The sequence below is a fragment of the Myotis davidii genome, unplaced genomic scaffold (assembly GCF_000327345.1).
Source record: "Myotis davidii unplaced genomic scaffold, ASM32734v1 scaffold395, whole genome shotgun sequence".
Lineage (NCBI taxonomy): Eukaryota > Metazoa > Chordata > Mammalia > Chiroptera > Vespertilionidae > Myotis > Myotis davidii.
The window spans coordinates 2564235-2578525 of NW_006287904.1; the positions used below are offsets into that span (position 1 = coordinate 2564235).

General features: G+C 36.4%; 1 protein-coding gene across 1 annotated transcript in view; it reads left to right on the forward strand.

The window, feature by feature from the left end:
• PDCD6IP (programmed cell death 6 interacting protein) overlaps positions 1-14085 on the forward strand; it is a 43802-nt gene extending 29717 nt beyond the window's left edge. Inside the window, 7 exon segments of the mRNA XM_006759605.2 lie at positions 1066-1235; positions 5329-5577; positions 5916-6050; positions 7166-7260; positions 11123-11246; positions 12461-12648; positions 13418-14085. Coding sequence (XP_006759668.1) covers positions 1066-1235; positions 5329-5577; positions 5916-6050; positions 7166-7260; positions 11123-11246; positions 12461-12648; positions 13418-13592 — 1136 coding nt within the window. The 3' untranslated portion in view covers positions 13593-14085.
• The last annotated feature ends 206 nt before the right edge of the window (positions 14086-14291 follow it).

Below are 14291 nucleotides of genomic sequence, written 5' to 3' on the forward strand. Positions count from 1 at the left end.
ACTGTTGCTATCATAGCCCAGGTGTTTTTCTTCAGTTCAGTGATAAAAAATATAACAAAGATAATTCATATTCATTATAAGAAGTTCAGATTCTTTTTTTTTTTTTAATATATATTTTATTGACTTTTTACAGAGAAGAAGGGAGAAGGACAGAGAGTTAGAAACATCGATGAGAGAGATCGATCAGCTGCCTCCTGCACGCCCCCCACTGGGGATGTGCCCGCAACCAGGGTACATGCCCTTGACCGGAATCGAACCCGGGACCCTTGAGTCCGCAGGCCGACGCTCTATCCACTGAGCCAAACCGGTTCGGCAAGAAGTTCAGATTCTTGATAAGGGTATAAAATGAAAATTAAAATGTTCCTATAACATTTTCTATTCCAGCCATCTGCATATTTTATTAACATAAATGAGGTCATATTATATGTGTTATTTTATAATTTCACTTTTCTTGAATCCTGGATGGTAAAAGGTGATTTTTAACAGTTAATTTGAAGCCAAGTTATTATTTTGAAAACTTTAGTTATTTTGAAAACTTTTTGTTAAGATAAAGGATGTCTTCATGGTAGCTAGGGAATTGTTTTATTTATCTCTATAAAATGAATTACTGCTATTGAGATTTCTCTAAAAATATATCTGCTATTATGTAAGTCAAGTTGAAGCAGTGATCCTTTGAAAGAGAATATTTTTTAAATAAGTTGTAACAATTTTTGGGATGAATGATTTCTTCCTATATTCATGAGCTGTGGGAAAAGATTAGTCAAATAGCTTTTTTTTGATGGACAGTGATCACAAATGTGTTTTAAGGTATAACTGTGTTTTTGCTTTATAGTTATTTTTTCAAAAACAAAAATGCTAACACTCGACAGGAACTGAGTTTTTATTACTGAGTGAATCGGCCCCTGTAAAAGGGCGAAAAAGGAATAATCCTAAGAGAGAAGCTCCAAAATGCTGACATTTAAGTACAAAGAATTGGGGCCTGTAGAAGGAGAACAGAACTATAAGTACAACCAACCCATAAACATTACAATTGAAATCATTATGATAACATTCTTTTTCCCACAGAGGGGGCCAACTTCAGAGCAGTTTTGGATAAAGCCTTGCAAGCGGATGGGAAAGTGAAAGAACGGTATCTGTCACACCGTGACTCCATTGCACTTTTGTGTAAGCCAGAGCCTGAGCTGAATGCTGCCATCCCTTCTGCTAACCCAGCAAAGACCATGCAGGGCAGTGAGGTAAGAAGAAGCATTTTTTTAAAAAAGTATATTTTTATTGATTTTTTACAGAGAGGAAGGGAGAGGGATAGAGAGTTAGAAACACCTATGAGAGAAACATTGATTAGCTGCCTCCTGCACAACCGCCACTGGGGATGTGCCCATCACCAAGGTACATGCCTTTGACTAGAATCGAACCTGGGACCCTTCAGTCCTCAGGCCAATGCTCTATCCCTGAGCCAAACTAGTTAGGGCAAGAAGAAGCATTTTGGTGTAGCTGGTCATCTGTTTATGAAAACGATGTTCAAGCTATTATAAATAACAAGTTGCTGATTTCTTTCTTATTGGCATCTTTCTAAAAATGCAGATGTTAATTGTGGCTGTTACATTTAAAGTAGCATGATATGTACACTGAGTAATAGGTAATTATAGTAATAACATTACAATCCTGTAATAATAATTTTCATTTATTGATGCTTCCTGTGAGCTGGCTACTCTATTCTAGATACTCCATATGTTCGTATTTAATTAAGGTTTTATAAAAGGGAGAATATTTCCCGAAGTGGAAGGACTGGGTTTGGCTAGATACTCTCTGACCACAGATTCCTTGATGCATACATTATTCTGTACTGCCTTCCACCCTTCCACCATATTCCGCTGGGCCTACCCCTGAAAGGAAAACTGACATGTTAATAAATGGGTAACATCATTATGGCCTTTCTATTGGTGACAGGAAGGAGAAAATTAATAATGGGGCATTGGACTCAGAAAGTCCCAAAGAGGAGAAAGTGCAAGTATAATGTCTTATGAGGTAATGTAGGATAAGATAGAGGCCCTGAAATACACAGGAAAATAAGCCAAAGTGCAACAAATACTGCTGAAAACTTGAAAAAGATGAATTTCTGAGACCATAGATCTTAAAAGTTATCAGTGTTGTTCCTTATTTGTCTTTCCACAGAAGCATTTCATGTTTTTACTCAACCAAGACTTATTAGATATCTAATCTATGTAAGGCACTGTGCTAGGTGCTTTGAAAAATTAACAAATGAATCAAACAAAGCCTTTACCCTCCATTTACAGTCAAAGATTAGACATACACAAGGATGCAATAATACGGGATGCAATCCGGGGTAAAAACTTAAGTGTCGTAGTCACAGAAATATGCTGTGGGGATTTAGATGACACAGTACTTAAATTCCAGCATTTTGGAGTTTCTCTCTCTCTTTGTTGTTGTTAATCCTCATCTGAGGATTTCCCCCCATTGATTTTGAGAGAGAGTGGAAGGAAGGGGGAGAGACAGGGAGAAAGAAAAAGTGATGTGAGAGAGACACATTGATTGGTTGCCTCCTGCACACATCCCAGCTGGGGCTGGGGATCCAGCCTGCCACTGAGGTACGTGCCCTTGACCAGAATTGAACCTGCGACCCTTCAATCCACAGGCCAACGCTCTAACCGCTCAGGAAAACTGGCTAGGGCTCGAACTCCTCTCTTTAGGGACTTCCTAAGAAGTTGGCACATTATGAGAACAGAGTAAAAAGGCAGAAGAAGTGAACCCACACTGGATCCAAGGATTGAGTGAGTAGTTGTGGTCAGAGGAGCTACTAGAGGTTCAGTGGAAACCAGCCCCCAAAGTAAGGAGAAGACTGCATAGTTGAATGTGTACAGAACCTGGATCTCCAAAGGGGTTCAGGGGACCTAATGGGACAAAGAATACGAATTACAATGGTCCTTATCCAAGGGGGATAATGAGGCCTGAAAGTACATATGCTATGTTTTCCCCTCTACATCTGTACCAGTGATAAAGTTTATAAATTAGGTACAGTAATACATTAACAACAATAATAAAGGAAAACAATTATAATAATATATTGTAATAAAAGTTATGTGAATGTGATCTCTCTTAAAATATCTTAATGTACTTTTCACTTAAAAGGAGCACTTTTTGGCTTCTTTCGGTATATCCAAATTGCCAGCATCATGCCTCTTGGCTTTGAGGTCACTATTAAGTAAAATAAGCTATTTGAACAAAGGCACTAATACCACAGCAGCCTGCTACTCAATGACAGCAGGCAGGTAGCATATACAATGTGGATACGCTGGACAAAGGGATGATTGCCCTCTGAAGAGGAAGTTGTATCCATGTGAATCATGCCTGTCCTCTCACAATACTTCTAGCTAACTTGGGGGTATTTTCGCCACAGTTTTGGTCCACTATTTGATGAGAGACTTTAGTTTCTATACTATATAAGGACATGGAGTCTGTTTCAAAATAATACTATTAGAGTGTTCCTGACTCTCACCCTGAGGCTATTTTTAAAGTCAGTTCTGCATATTCCTTTTTCTAGTTTTTGTTGGACATAACTTACAGAGAGAGTAAAATGACATCTCTTATTTTTCTATTAAACAGACTTTATAGGGTAAACGCTTCAGAGTCATGGTTCAGGTTCCATTATCGGTTTAAACGCACCAACAGATAATAGTTACAACCTTTAAAATGTGTATTCTATTACATCCTCCCAAAACAAACTCACATAATTACATAAATAGTTATATTTCAACAAAATAAAGGATGCTTTAATTCTTAATCTTTTCCTCTATCCCTGTCTGAATGTGCATGCCTAAGCTTCTTTAGTCAATAATGTGCCCAAAGTATAGAGTTAAACCATAAAACCTAACTACCAGTTAATAGTAATTTCTTACACGATTGAACACTTACCCTTTGTTAGGAATTATCTTGTGCACTTTATGTAGATTAGTTCAGTCTTCACAACAGTCCTGAGATAGGTACTATTATTATTCTCGTTTTGCAGGTAAGAAAATTGAGTTTTCCAGGCAGTAAACTGACCTTACACAGTAATTAAGTTGATTATATCCACTAAGGAGTAAGAGTTGAAATATTTTTCTATGGAATTAATTTTTTACTTAGATGGACAGTTCATTCATTTGTTTCTGTATTCAAATTTTGATTTAATTTTAATTTTGAATGTGAAAAAGTGTTTATCATTCAAAAGAGAAATCTCGTTCCTTTTTTTCTACCTTGTTCCCATCCACTTCCTATAAGTTATCATATTCACTAGTTTCTGGTTTGTCCTTAGTGCTTTTCTTTTTGCAGAAAATATATATGCATACATATGTACATAATATATTATGTGTATGTGTATCTTTATATTCAGATTTCTCCTCTCTTTCTCAGAATGCAGCATCATACACACACACACACACACACACATACTTCTGCACCTTTTTTCTCCATTTAACAATATGTCATGGGAGTCATTTGGAAGTAAGATTTTTATCCACATTGTCTAACACAGGGGTGGGCAAACTTTTTGACTCGAGGGCCACAATGGGTTCTTAAACTGGACTGGAGGGCCGGAACAAAAGCATGGATGGAGTGTTTGTGTGAACTAATATAAATTCAAAGTAAACATCATTACATAAAAGGGTATGGTCTATTTTTTTTTTAGTTTTATTCATTCAAACGGGCTAGATCCGGCCCACGGGCCGTAGTTTGCCCACGGCTGGTCTAACATCTGATTCCACTAGATCCCTTAAACAGAGTTGACAGAATGTGTCCAGGTATGACACATTCTCTTCTTCCTTTAGTGTGTCTATGATTTGATGCTTCTTGGACCTCAGGAGTCATATTTCTTTCTACTGCCTACACCAGTGATGGTGAACCTTTTGAGCTCGGCGTGTCAGCATTTTGAAAAACCCTAACTTAACTCTGGTGCCGTGTCATATAGAAATTTTTTGATATTTGCAACCATAGTAAAACAAAGGCTTATATTTTTGATATTTATTTTATATATTTAAATGCCATTTAACAAAGAAAAATCAACCAAAAAAATGAGTTCGCGTGTCACCTCTGACACACGTGTCATAGGTTCGCCATCACTGGTCTACACCCTCATTTTCTTTCTTTTTTTTTCTCATATATTTTTATTGATTTTGGAGAGGAAAGGAAAGTGAAAGAGAGAGAAATGTTAATGACAAGAGAGACTCATTGTTCGGCTACCTCCTGCACGCCCACACTGGTGGATTGAGCCCATAACCCAGGCTTCTGGTTTCTTTTGCAATTAAACTAAGGTTTCTTTCTTTTTTTTCTTTTAAGGTTGTAAATGTATTAAAATCCTTATTGACAAATCTTGATGAAGTAAAGAAGGAAAGAGAGGGTCTAGAGAATGACCTGAAATCAATGAATTTTGACATGACAAGCAGATTTTTGACTGCTTTGGCTCAAGATGGTGTGATAAATGAAGAAGCTCTTTCTGTTACTGAGCTGGATCGAATCTATGGAGGTCTTACGACTAAAGTCCAAGAATCTCTAAAGAAACAGGAAGGACTTCTTAAGAATATTCAGGTGTACTTCATATACGTTAATAAAATTTATGTTTTAAAAAAATTAAAGGATAAGCCTGTTCTAAATCTATGTCCATTTAGGATTATCTTTTTTTTTTGCAGGTGTACATATTAATAGAAATCTGTAATCATTGATTGTTTTATCACACACTGAATTTGTGATGTTTTTACATAAGGAAAGATTTAAAGCACAGTGCTACTCCAAAATAAATATTTGTTAAATTTCTAGTAATTCCTGCATGTAATATATGATTTTCATAGTTGGAAAAGTATCAATAAAAATGTTAGGAGCTGCGTTTGATAAATAAATGTAAAAACATAAATTTTTCTATTAACAAGGTTTCACACCAGGAATTTTCAAAAATGAAACAATCTAACAATGAAGCCAACTTAAGAGAAGAAGTTTTGAAGAATTTAGCTGCTGCATATGACAACTTTGTTGAACTTGTAGCTAATTTGAAAGAAGGCACAAAGGTATGGTATACTAAAGAAACAGTAGCTATCCAGTGTAGATGTGAATATGTAATTTGGGAAGTTAATTGTTTTTTTTTCCAGTTGGATCAAAAAAAAATTTTTTTTTTGCCTTGAATTTGTTAGCTTTAATGACTTTGCCTCTGAGAAGTTTGTTATAAGATCTTAACGAAGGTGGCACCGTTTCATGGGAACTTTGATGAATTGTGTATTTCACAAGGCAGAACATGGTTTTAAGATTTGATGTAACAGGAATTAGCCCAGAGATATCAAAAGCCAATGACATCTTTTTAGGAGAGGGATGTGGGGGTGGAAAGTTGACCAGTTTGAATGACTTATGAGGAAACAGCTGTTCTGTGGTGGGGAAGGTGGGTGGTGGGTGTGGCTTTTATATTCTGTGCTTTATGTTGGATGATGATAGACTTGTGATCTGTCTGAGTCTCTGCGTGCTTACTAAATATGTTTTAAGTATTTTATTGCCTATTCTTTAAAGAGTTGAAGGAAATGCTTGTATTTTTAACAATTACTTTCCTTATGAGGGAACAAGTGATTTTAAGTTTTCTGGCACATCACTCCTTTGGTACTTTAATTCCATTATGATCATTGGATAAAGTTATCTCGATGTAAATACAGTAGATAATCATGTAAAACCCTCTAAAGAGTGGGTAGAAATACTGCAGAGCCTTTCAAAATAGAGAGGATAGTAAAATATTTTAATTTCGTTTAATAAAATGCTTTGTTGAAATAGACAAGTGGAAATTCTTCTAAGGGCTTCTGAAATGATGCTGCATTTTTGAAGTGAATGTGCAGATCTGATCCTTCCAATGAAATAGCGCTAGTGTGTGAGGAATTGGGAAAATGTACAAAACATGGTCTGAAACTTTTGTTACCATTTAATTTTTAGTGACATTGTTCTCTAAAAGCGATTTTATTTTTATTTTCTTTAGGAGTCTTAGCTCATATTTAATATTAAGTTAGACTTAAGTAGTATGACTGTGTCTAATGTAGAAAATTTTAGTTTTTCACTTTTAACTGTGATTGACAGTTGAGCTTTAGGTTGTGTTCCTCAGATTAAAAATTGTTCTGGTTTTTTAATTGTATTTGTTCTTTGCTTATAGTTTTACAACGAGCTGACCGAAATCCTAGTCCGGTTCCAGAACAAGTGCAGTGATATCGTGTTTGCACGGAAAACAGAAAGAGATGAACTCTTAAAGTAAGTTTGTTTTCTGTATTAAATTGTACTTAAAATATTTTTGTTTAAAAAACCAACCTTGTGGAGACTTTTGGGGTAAACTTGACAGTATGAGATAACAATTTCTTTCCTTTGCTCCTGGGTATTTTATAAAACAAATAAGCAAAAATCTGCATGGTCCGGAAACAAAAATATAGAAAAGAGTAGAAACTCTAGATGTAGGAAGTACAGTGATGTCACTGAAATGATAATAAAGCAGCTCAGGGTGGCAGATCTCAGGAAATGCTGATAAACGTAAGTAGTTTACTTTGTGGTGGCAGATAGGTTCCTTACATAAACTAGAGGTACAGAACCTGGGGAAGATGGCGAGTCCCTTTCTGAAGGAGACTACTGAGAAAGCGGGGCCAGTAACAGGACTCAGTCCATGCTTAGTAGTCAGTAGAGAGTTGACAGCATTGATATGAAGAGACTATATTTATCAAGGTGAAAAAGTGGACAAAATGTAACAAAACCTATAGATCAGTGGTTCGCAACCTGTGGGTCGCCACCCCTTTGGGGTCCAACGACCCTTTTACAGGGGTCGCCTAAGACCACCAGAAAACACATATATAACTACATATTGTTTTTGTGATTAATCACTATGCTTTAATTATGTCCAATCTGTGACAATGAAAATACATCCTGCATATCAGATATTTACATTACGATTCATAACAGTAGCAAAATTACAGTTATGAAGTAGCAACAAAAATAATTTTATGGTTGGGGGTCACCACAACATGAGGAACTGTATTAAAGGGTCGCGGCATTAGGAAGGTTGAGAACCACTGCTATAGATGAAGAATATTCACCAAAATAATATTGTCACAGGACAGGTGAAAATTCTGAGCTGACATTTTACAATGGGAAAAAAAGGGTTAGAAAGCAATCTTTCTAAGACACATCGAAAACAAATGCCAGAACTCGAGATGGTGAGTAAACAGGTGATAAAACGTGTCAGAATTCATGAGAGAGAAGAGAAAAACAAACCATCACAGATCTAAGATGAAATGGGAAGGAGCACAAAAGGAGAATATAGACAGTGAAGAAAACACAGGAACACAGAGTAGAAATGAGGAAGTCAAAAGAAAATGAAACCAAAGTAAAGATAGAATTAGAGATGGGCAAAGAAAAACCAAGATTGAATTATTATATCAAAAGGCTTATTACCTAATTTATAAAGAACTCCTATAGTCAGGAGGAAAAACCCAATGGAAAAGTGAGCAAAGGATGCAAACAAATATAAGTGGTTCTTAAGCATAAGAACCATGTTCAAAAGAAAATGCACACATTGAAATTACTCAGAAATAACACTTTTCAGATTGGCAAAAATCTGGAAGTTGTTTAACATGCTATATTAGCACATGTGCGTTGCTGTGAGAGTGCACATTGGTGCAGTCCTTGTGTGGAGCACTTTAGCCACCAAGGTCAGGATTACAAATCCGTAGATCCTTTATTCTGTTTTGAGAATTTATTCTGAGGATACATTAGCATATGCTAGAAATGACATATTTGTGAGCTAATTCGTTTCTGGATTGCTTGTAGCGGTAAAAGAATAGAAACAAATCAAACATCCAGGTCTGGTGAAATGAATGAAGCTACAGCTGTACACTGAAATACAAGGCAGCTATTTACAAAAAGAGAGTGTTTTCTGTTTGCTGAGATGGAAGGTTTGCTAAGATAGTTAATGTACAGAAAAGGTTAGGCACAGAACAGTTTGTAAAGTATGTTTTTTTGTGTGTGAAAAGGGAGAGGACATGTGCATTTGAATTGTTTTATTTATGCATAAGGAAACTCAGGATGGGCCCCTAAGAAAGAATAGTGGGTGTCTGTCGGGGAGTGAATGGTGGAGTGGGAACTGGCAGGCAGGGGTCTTTCACTTTTTAAAGTTTTGAGTCATGTGAAAGAATACATAATTTTTTCAAATAATTACATTAATCTAAATAATGGGATTTCATGTTTTTATAGTCAAAACCAAGTATTCTGATTTTAACTTTTTGGATTGTGTTCATCCACCCCCTCCACTTTTTAGTTTTTGAGCTTTAGAACCTTTTGCTCAAACTCCGTCTTACAGAGAATCTAAGTTTGTAAAATAGATAAAAATGGATCTTGTTCAGATCCAAGCAGGGTGCAGGGCTTAAAGCGGGACCTTTGTTAAAATCACTGTTATGCTCAGGGGCTAAATTCTTTAAACATTCTTATTGAATGTCAAATAAAAACAAAAGTATATATAGATGTATATCTTGTTGAATTTTCATAAACTGAGCACACCCCTGTCCTGAGCACTTTTAAGCATCCCAGAAGCATAGCTAATGCATCCACCTCGTCATTATCCCCTCTCCGTAGCAATCACTGCCTTGACTGAGAGAGTAGACTAGTTTCTCCTGGGTTTGCACTGTATATAAATGGAATCATATGTACTCTTTTGTGACTGGCTTTCACTCAACATTTTATTAATGAGATTCATCTGTATGATGTTCCTGTATGTATTTCATTGTATGAATATACTAGTCTTATTTTTCAATACTATTTTTGAGTATTTGAGTAGTTTTTAGCTTTGGGCTATTGTAAATAGTGTGGGCATGAAGGTTCTAAAACACACTGTCCAATATTACTGTTAGCAGTAAAGGAATAGAAACAAATCAGATGTCTAGAGCTGGTAAATTAAATAAAGGTACATCTGTATGTTGATACTATGCAGTCACATGTACAACTTAAAATTTAAAACCCCTAGTAGCCACATTAAAAAAGCTAAAAGAAAAAGGCAAAATAAAATTCAGTAATACATTTTGTTTAACCCAGTATGTCCAAAGTAGCATCATTTCAAAATATAATCAATGCAAAAATTATGAAGGAGATAGTTTATTCCTCTCTCCCCCACACTAAATCTTAGAAATCTGGCATGTAATTTACACTTATAGCACATCTGTTTTATTTAAGTGAGATTTTGGGATGGATTTCAATTTATCTTGGTAGAGGGGATTTAAAAATGTTTTTCTGTTTTTTAATACTGTATTTTAATGGTCTTTTCAACTATCTCTTTTATGAATTTACCTTAGTAATATATTTTGAGGTCTCCTTTAACATGAAATAGCTCAGTGCCATGCTTTTTTGAATATCTTTAGAAAGTATTTATAAGAAATTTATAAAATGGTTTGAATAGATTAGCTTTCTCACCTGTTGTTATGGTTTCTGTAAATAGTGATTAAAATATTAGCGAGATGACTATGAGGTGACTATGAGCTGCTGTAATTTTCTGGTTGTTCTGTTAGGAGTTTCTCATCTAGAGAATGACCTCTTATTAAGACTGGGCAGAAGCTCTAGCTGGTTTAGCTCAGTGGATAGAGCATCAGCCTGCGGACGGAAGGGTCCTGGGTTCGATTCTGATCAAGGACACATGACCGAGTCTCAGGCTTGATCCCCAGTTGGCGGTGTGCAGGAGGCAGCCGATCAATGATTCTCTCTCATTATTGTTTCTATCTCTCCCTCTCCCTTCCTCTCTGATATTAATAAAAATATATTAAAAGAAAAGAGAGGGCAGTCGTTTAGGACCACTTGCCCAGTTTGACATCTTCCTTACTCTAGCTGTAACTATGATCTCTGAAAGTTTTCCTTTTTTCCTAGGCTTCAGAAGTAGCGTAAGAACTAATTTATTAAATAGGAGGGAGAAAGAAGATTTAAGGTAGTTCCAGTCAAGAACATAAACGTAGCATGTTTTAAAATAGCATCATTGTTTTGAATCTATTTTCTGTGTTTCATGTATGAAGAAAAGAAAAGCACCTGATATTTTATGTGTGTTGGGTGTTCTTTTATTGTGTTAATTCTAACACTTGTCTTTAATAAGGGACTTGCAGCAAAGCATTGCCAGAGAACCTAGTGCTCCTTCAATTCCTACACCTGCCTATCAGTCCTCTCCAGCTGGAGGATCTGCCCCCACTCCTCCAACTCCAGCGCCAAGAACCATTACGGTCAGTAAGCCAACATTTGTACATGGACGTTTAGTTTACATTAGTGACAGCTTGCTTGCTGTAAAGGATGGAACAGACTTCATGTTGGATAAATCTGTGGTCACCATTTGGATCAGGTGACCAATGTGATGTTTTGCAGTGTGAAGAATTCTTGCCAAAAAATCTTTAACTTGAATCTAATCAAGTCTTTAGAACCAACTTTCAGTTTATAGCAAATGGGGCGATGAAACAAGAAGTTCAATTGTGCCCGTAGAAAACAATTGGACAAATAGAACTGGGACATTTTGTGAGATACCTGGCTTGATATTTTCTAAAAGGGGATGTCATAGAAAAAAATAGGCAGAGGGCTTGTTCTAGGTTGAAAGAGTGGAAAGATTCATAATAACCAAGTGCAATACGTGAATCTTGATTGGGTCCATAAAAATACATGTAAGAGCTTCTTTTGGTGATACGTAGGGAAACTTAAATGTGGAGTGGATACTTGATGATATTAGGGAGTAAGAGTTAATTTTCTTAGGGTGAAGTGGTCCTGTGATTATATAGGAGAATATTAGAACTTACATGTGTATTATACTATTCTTTTAAGTGTTCTGGTCTTTAAAAAATTTCATAATATGTTGAGATCAGGATGAGATTACAAAAATAAACTGTACCTAACCTGCTCCTTCCTCCCACCTCAGTTGTCTAATCATTGGGAGAAGCAGTGAGCAGTAAATGATTATTGGGCATCAGGAAAAGAGCAGTGGCTACCGAGGATCCACAGATTGGAGAATTAGCCCTAGCCTGTTTAGCTCAGTGGATAGAGCATCAGCCTGCAGACAGAAGGGTCCCAGGTTTGATTCTGGTCAAGGGCACGTACCTGGGTTGCAGGCTCCTCCCCGGCCCGGGCCCTGGTTGGGGCTTGTGCAGGAGGCAATCAGTCGGTGTGTTTCTCTCACATCAATATATCTGTCTTTCCCTCTCTCTAAAAAAACACAAAAACAATGGAAAAATATCCTCAGGTGAGGATTAAACAAACAAACAACAAATTGGAGAATTATTCCTCAACTATGATACATTTCTAGAGTAATAAGCCAACATTTAAGAATGGGAATTAGAAGTATATCTAGTTGGAATCTGTAGCGTTTCTCTCATGCCCCCTCATTTATTTTAATTGATAGCAATTTGAAAGAAACATGAAACATTTTGTAGTTAATGCTGACTTCTCCTTATAGCCTAGTAAGCCTCAGCCCCCAGCCCGGCCTCCACCTCCTACGTTTCCAGCAAATCGAGCACCTGCTGCTGCTGCCTCAGCTCCTGCAGTGACTGGGACTCCTGCACCTGCTGCATCCCAGACTCCTGGCTCAGCTCCCCTTCCACAGGCCCAGGGGCCCCCCTACCCCACGTATCCAGGATATCCCGGGTAAGGCGGAAACTGTTTATCCCAGTGAATCAGCCAATCTGCTCTGGTTAACCTGTTAAAAACAGGGTTGTCGCGTCTCTGAATGGATGTGTCATAAATGAATAATCTACATTGTCAGCTCATGCAGAAGTAAAAATAATGTTATAGTCACTTGTTTGAGTAGTTGGGATAGCCATTTCCAAGCATATTTATGTTTTTAGTTTTTACATACTGGGTTTCTATCAGATCTCTTCTGTATGGAATTCAGAATGTGTTTCCTTGATCTTATTTATTTAGGTGATACACAAGTGCCTTTTCTGAGCTTAGCGTGAGCCAGACTGATACGGCATTATTTATATTCCTGTACTTTGAAATGTTTGCATATTGATAAACTGTTGAGCAGAAATTTATGTAATTATGGAATGTATTTTCTTAAAGATCTGCTTTCTTTGTGATTAGTTAAAAATCAAGACATTTGACTATTTTTTAAGTGTGCTTCAAACTTTAAGTCCATTCTGTCTTTCCACTATTAAGAATTTTTACAAATAGTAAATTTATATGCATTACAGTGAACTTGATATTCTTTCATTTCAATTAATAACAGGATTAGGAACACTTTTCTCTAACAGGTACCTTGAAACAGCTGTTTTCTTCTCTCCAGTGTTCTCTAATAGACTGAGAAATAGAGACAAATGGCTTTTTGGGAAAAACTGGTATTAGAATAATTATAGTATGTTTCTTTTTTTTCGTATTTGATTTACCAATCCAATTCTTTTCTTCTTCCCATCAGGTATTGCCAAATGCCCATGCCCATGGGCTATAACCCTTATGCGTACGGCCAGTACAATATGCCATATCCGCCAGTGTATCATCAGAACCCTGGACAGGCTCCGTTCCCAGGACCCCAGCAGCCTTCATACCCCTTCCCTCAGCCCCCACAGCAGCCTTACTATCCACAGCAGTAATATGACTGCTCAGAAGCTCAGCTGGTTCAGTTCAAAGAGAAAGAATACTAATCTGCAATAAGTGTACTAAACTCCATGCTCTGGTTAATATAATGCACTCTGCTCTGAATGCAGTGTATAATTTTTGTCTGCAGCTACAAACTGAAAGCTGTGCCCCAGTTCCACATTTGATTGCACATGTGAGATTTGCTGCTGTTGCAGTATAAACACTAGGTATACTAGGATTTGAAATAAATTATATTACAGTTCATAAAAGTTGAAAATAAGAAATTAAACCCACAAGAGAAACCTTTGAAATAAATATACTTATGTCTACAGAAGCTGTGATTGGGTTACCAGTTACTTACAGTGATGGTTTAAATACTGATATTCAAGAAAACCAAGTTTTCTTTCTCTTTTGGTTTATTGATTTGGTTTAATTTCCATTATGCTATTTTGCATAATCAAAGCATTGTAATCTTATAATTTAAAAATAAATTACTTAAGAACAGTTTTTATTGTTATGTTTTGTCATTGATTCTCATTACTGTCTAATTTCTTTGTAGTATTAGTCTCATTTTATATGTACATGAGTTAAACAGATACTGTGTTTAAGTGCATGATTAGTGCAGGTTAATAGGTTCAAGTACATTTTATGGGAAAATGAAAAGTATCATAGTTTATCTTTCATGTGCTGATTAATATATTAATTTTGAAATT